The sequence below is a fragment of the Dasypus novemcinctus genome, chromosome 11 (genome assembly GCF_030445035.2).
Source record: "Dasypus novemcinctus isolate mDasNov1 chromosome 11, mDasNov1.1.hap2, whole genome shotgun sequence".
NCBI lineage: Eukaryota > Metazoa > Chordata > Mammalia > Cingulata > Dasypodidae > Dasypus > Dasypus novemcinctus.
In genome coordinates, this window is record NC_080683.1 from 16,626,503 (window position 1) to 16,632,502 (window position 6,000).

Here is a 6,000-nt window from a genome sequence, read left to right on the forward strand (position 1 = left end):
CTTATATAAAAATTCACACAAAGTTGCTAGAAAGCGTTAAAGTACCAAACATGTCCTGAGTTTCTATAATATTCAGCTTTCTAGGGCTGAAATCAGGAGTTAAATGCAAAGATTATGTGAGATTTCATTATTTTTGGTACAACTAATTCTCGTTTTATTAATATCTTTTTGGTGTTTACTCTTATATGCACTTGGGACATGTCAGGAAAACACGAAGGCGGGACCTACACCAGGTAAGTGTTAATGCTATTGTCCTATAGCTCCATCCTCACTTCAGTGTTGTCTGTCTACACAGCTAAGTAGGGGGAGAGTTCCATGACCATCAGTCATGAGTCTTAGGGCTTCCCCTCAGTCAAACAAGGAACAAACATTTGGAGGAGAAGGTGGGAACAAAATATAGAGCCAGGCTGTGACACAGTCAAACTAATGACTCTCAGCGTTTAGTAATCCATCACTTTCACCACCCAGGTGGCCCTGTTGTTGGCTAAGGAGTGCGCGGATCCCATCTCCCTAAGCTGTGACAAGGACAGGGAGAGTTAGGGCCCTGCTGAAGAGCCCAAGACTTGAGCCATGATTTTTTTTTTTTTGCTATCAAATGTTTGTTGTCTCTGGACACAGCCAAGTAAAACAGGATCAGAACATAGTACACTCATGCTCTCTTCCTGCCTGCCTTTAAACTTACTATCAGAGAAAATAATGCTCACTGCCAGCAACTGTTCTTGGCCACTCATTGTGTAAACATCAGAATATATCTGTGCTAATTCACTAAACCCTGGCACACGAGGACCCTTACTCCCTACTCCCAAGAAAATTCAGAAAAATAAATGAAGCCAAAGAATTTAGAAGGGGGAGGGGGCAGAAGTCACCAACAGATTTTCTGTAATACACTGAGTTCTGGACAAAAATATGTTTTTGTGCATCTATCATTTAAATATTTTTTAAAAAGTCAACTGCAGCAACCTATGTGGGTGGAAAATGGAAAATACAACATAGAAGCAGAAAAGGTTCTGTGGGAATTTTCCGAAGGAATTATTTAGGTGGGACAGTAAACTGCTCTCAGAAGTCCTCTGAGGATTTGGAAAGGAGTCCTACGTGGTAAAGGTATCAAGAAAAACAACCAAAATACAGTTTCAGAAAGTTTATAGCAATTTCTAGGTTTATGTAACATTTCTAGGTTTTGAAGAGAGAGAATTGCTGTGTAGATATGTTCTATATCTGAGTATATATGATTTTTTCAAAATTTAATAATTGAACTTCTGGAGTTGCAGGGCCACATTCCATCCTCTGGAAATTAGGGCAATTTTCCTTGGCTTTGGGGTTCTCTGTGGGCATATCTCAGTGGTTAGCCTTTATTCCATAGCACCCTTCACAAGGGGTAGGTAAAGAGGTCCACTACTGTCTTTGGGCAGGGTATATTGTATATGTGCATTTGTATGATTCTATGGCACAAATGAAAACTCAGAAGGGAAAATATGTCATGGCTGTTCCAGCTTTCTTCTTTCCAAACCCAAAGAGATGGAACCAGTTTGATATGAAGATTCTTTTCACCTCTGTTTTAGTTTCCTAGGCTGCTGGAAGCAGACACCATGAAATGGTTCAGCTTAAACAATGGGATGTCATTAGCTTAGTTTGAGGCCGAGAACATGTCCAAATCAAGGCACCATCATGGTGATGCTTTCTTACCAAAGAATCCTTGTTCCTCTGTCACATGGCAAGGCACATGGTGTCTGCTTGTCTCTCCCTTCTCTTTAGGGTTTTGTTGATTTTGCCTTCTTGTTTTCCATGGCTTTCTCCCTCTTTGTATTTATTCTGTTCATAAAGGACTCCAGCAATAGGATTAAGTCCCATCCTGAATGGGGGGGGGGGGTCACACCTTAACTGAAGGACCCTCATCAAAAGAGCCTACTTGGATTTATACCCACAAGAATGGATTAGATTTAAGAGCATGTTTTTCTGGGGTACAGATAGCTTCAAACCCCTACAGTCTCACTTTAGGTTTAGGTTTTAGGTAAATAAAAACAAGTGTGTAGGTGTATGTAGTCATTTCTAAATTTTTAATAATTGAAGCTTGCACATTTAATAGAAACATATGACTGCACATGACATTTACAAGTTTATTTGCTGGAATAATAATTTTACACTATATATAAGGTATTCTAATTTCAGATTTTGTGGACGGGAGGGAAAACTATGTTATACAGCTAGTGACACTAATATCCAAGTCAGAGAAATCAAGACGATTCCAAGACTGTATCTATAGTTTCTGAACTCTAAGTTATCAAAATATTAAGGCATTTTATTATTAAACTTCTAAAATTCCACAAAGGATTTATGAATATCCTTTATGACTCTGCCAATTGTATATAGAATTTGAGCAATTCAGTTCATTTGCACTGTTGCCTTTTCCTCTTAGGCATCTGGTCCTCAAAAGCCAGGTAGGTAAGAGCATGGCTTATAGAATTTGTCTTTTTAAATGTATTTTAAAGTTGGAAGCCCCCAAGAGTATGTTACCAGCCTATGGCAGCCTTTCCTTCCTGATTGGAAAATCAGCAGAGAGTGACACCTTGACCTGAGACTGAGCAAATTGCTAGGTGTGGGACAGTGGGCCTTTGCAGGAGGGGTTTCTATGGGGCAAGTTCCCCTGGTATCCTTCCAGTGTTGGGGAAGTCCTGGAGGGCTTGTGGTCTGAGCCCATCCCAAGGAATGGGCAGCCACTACTGGCTTGAGGAGTCAACACTGAGGTTCCCAGACCTGGATTGGGTAAGAAATACACATAGGAAAAGTAAACATCTCTTGGTGTGCATGAAGGACCCCAGCCTCCTATCAAATGAAAACCCAAATATCCCCATGCCTTGTTTTCTGAGGAATGTGTCTGCCCCCACCAAATATGGAGAGGTGGTGGGGCAGTGCATGGACTCAGCTTCCAGTGGCAATGCTGTGAGCATGGATATTGTCATCTAACTATAACTGTGTTCTTCTGGCTGGACACATTGTGGTCTGGAGCAAAAATCAGGATTCGGTGAGAAGGGAGGACAGAATGAATGCATGGGACATAGTTATATGAAAACTATTTTTCGTTCATCTAAAATTCAAATTTAATGGGTGTCCTGTTTTTTTTGTTTTGTTTTGTTTTGTTTTTAAGGAGGTACGAGGAATTTAACCTGGGACATCATACATGGGAAGGAGGTGCTCAACCACTGAGCTACACCCACTCCCCTATCCTTTGTCTTTATTTGCTAAATCTTGCAACCTACAGTGGAGGTGGCATAAAGGAAATGGATTTGAGGGCTAATTAGGAGATAAAAGAGATAAGACTCTGGGATGGCTTGGATATGGGTGAGGGGAGACCAGGGAGAAAGAAACGGTGGCAACAGGGTGGATGGTAGTGCTTTGGCCAGGGCAAGCTCTAGCTTATGTGGCATCTTTGCACAATTACAGAAAGATGCCCTGTTGGTAGACACAGCCTATAGGCACATGGCTTTGTGAGCAGTGTGGAAGTTGGATTTCAGCCCCCACATTCCCTTTGAGCGGTAAACTTCTTGTACAACCAAACATGGCAGTCCTGTGCTATACAATGAAATAGATGCTGGAGAGGACCAGGTTGACTGGGAGAGCTCAATTTTGGGTGAGCTGAGTTTGAGTTACCTGTGAGACATACCAGTGGAACTGTCCAGGATGTAGTTGGATAGGAGTCTGGTGTTTGGATATTTGCACATAAAAAAAAACAGTCTCCATGATATGTAAATCCCAAGCCTGTGACCTGTGGCTGCAGGCTCCAGATGTACATTACCTGCTTGGAATATTGATTCCAAACCAGGAAATGAACTCAAAAAGACTCTTGAAGCAATGGGGTCCAAGAAAAACATTCTCTTTGGAAACACTTTGTCATCTCATGGCACAGGGGACTTCCTAGAAAGAATGCTCATGAAGACGAGCACCTGAGAAAAATTCTGAACTGCAGTTGGATCTACCACAAGGAAGTGTCAGTAGATGAAACGCAAGCCAAATTAGGTGACTCAGACAAATATGTTTAGCAATACGATATGAATTACCAGGACTGAGGGCGCATGGAATTCCATTTAGTAATAACACACAGGTATCTGCTTTCACCAGTGCTGGCTGAGGAATCTCAATAGGGTCAAAATCTGGGTAGATGGGGGTATGGCTAGAGGAGTCGTCGTAAAGTTGTATTTGCAGAGCAAGGCTGCTTTTACTTAAATTGGGTATGTTTATGTGGAGACTGGCTTTATGTGGAGTTGATGAAGATTATGGGGGTAGTTAATCCTGGCCTCAGTCATGCCTTGGTATTGCCAAGGGTTTTGCCCCTAATTATAGCCCTTTCCTGCACAGTTTCTTTTCCTTAAATTAAAAATTTTAAAACAAGCTTTAGATTACATAAATGTTACTTCAAAATATTTTTTAATGGAACATTTTGTGTGATCTATGTATCTTTTAAAAATATGTAAAATACATTTTAAAAAAGGGAAAAAATATGGGGTATGCGTAGTGGATATGGCTCAAGCAGTTGAGTGGCTGTTTCCCATATGGGAGGTCTTGGGTTCGGTTCCTGGTGCCTCCTAAAAACAAAAAGCAAACAACAAGCAAACAAATGAAAAACCACCTCGGAGAGCCAATGTGGCTCAGCGGTTGAGAACTGGCTTCCCACCTATGAGGTCCCAGGTTCAATCCCCAGTCTCAGCACCTCAAAAAAAAAAAAAGAAAAAAAAAAGGGAATTCCCATATGCCCCTCCCCCCCTCACTTTCCCACATTATTGACATCTTCCATTAGTGTGGTACATTTGTTACAATTGATGAACACATAGTGAAGCATCCTGCAGTTTCTTGTGGGTAAAGAACCGGACATGAGGGAAACTAGAATTTTGATTCTGTTTCGTCAGCTAAGTGAAAATGTTAGCTCAGTCAGATCTAGCTCCTATAAAGGGATGAGAGGTGAGGAGATGGAAGAGGGGGGACAATGCAACCTAAACACAGTCTTATTATCCCCATAAGTTGGATGGAGCTCCATCCTCCTCTTCCTAGGGACAGTGTCTCCCAAACTGTGTTTCCTTTGTGTCAATACGTACAAGAAAAAAGGTTTCCGGGGTTAAACTAGTGTGGAAACTGCTATGTTAGCAAGGAAGAGACAGGTTTCTTCATCTTACAACTTTTTTTTTTCTTTCAGGAGGCACCGGGAACCGAACACGGGAGACGGCATGTGGGAGGCGGGAGCTCAACCACTTGAGCCACATCTGCTCCCCGCTCCTACAACTTTTAACAGGCTTTAATTGGTGACTCTGCAAGGGGGACAGAGTGTGTAGCTTTTTAAAATTCAAGTAATCACAACGAACGTGTTTATTTTGTGTGGGCCTGGTGTTCTGAGGAGCATGCTTGGGAAACAGTGCCAGAGGTGAAGGAGGTCTTAGGAAGTGCAGCCTCTTTCTCAGTAAGCTTTTGTTCAGAAGCAGCCACTCACTTTCCTACAGGTTCACGCTGACTGACTGCACAGTCTGGATTGCCCTGATGGTGGCTGCTCCTTACTGCTGCCCTGACAGAGATCCTTGGCCGCCCTGGGGTGCAGATGGCCTCTTGGAGAGGACCCCAGGCCTGGCTGGTTGGGGTGTATGGTGGGGGAGACTGGCTAATCCAAGTCATGCTGGAGGACAGCCCCTGGTGTCTGCAGCTGCAGGACACTGGTGACAGACAACCTAGAGTGTGCATGGTGGTATGCTTTCTGAATCCTGAAACAGGACAAGTGGTTTGCACATTCAAGGATGCCTTAGGGGACATTTTATTTATTTTCTATTTTTATTTTTTCTTGTGGTAACATATATGCAACATGAAATTTCCCATATTTACCACTTTCAAGTATACAATTCGCTGGTATTAATTACTATAGTGATGTGCTATCATTACCACCATTACCAAAGCTTTTCCATCACTCCAAACAGAAACTCTGAATCGATGAGACATTAACTCCCCATTCTCCCTTCCCTCAGCCCG

General features: G+C 42.3%; 1 protein-coding gene across 4 annotated transcripts in view; it reads left to right on the forward strand.

Moving 5' to 3' along the window:
• The window catches only part of SPATS1 (spermatogenesis associated serine rich 1), a 40,275-nt gene extending 34,275 nt beyond the window's left edge, over positions 1–6,000 (forward strand). For all 4 annotated transcript variants that reach the window (XM_058306813.2, XM_058306812.2, XM_058306815.2 and 1 more), the window contains 2 exons: positions 206–233; positions 5,183–6,000. In XM_058306813.2, the coding sequence (XP_058162796.1) occupies positions 206–233; positions 5,183–5,285 (131 nt within the window). In that variant the 3' untranslated portion in view covers positions 5,286–6,000. The remainder of the gene's footprint in view (positions 1–205; positions 234–5,182) is intronic.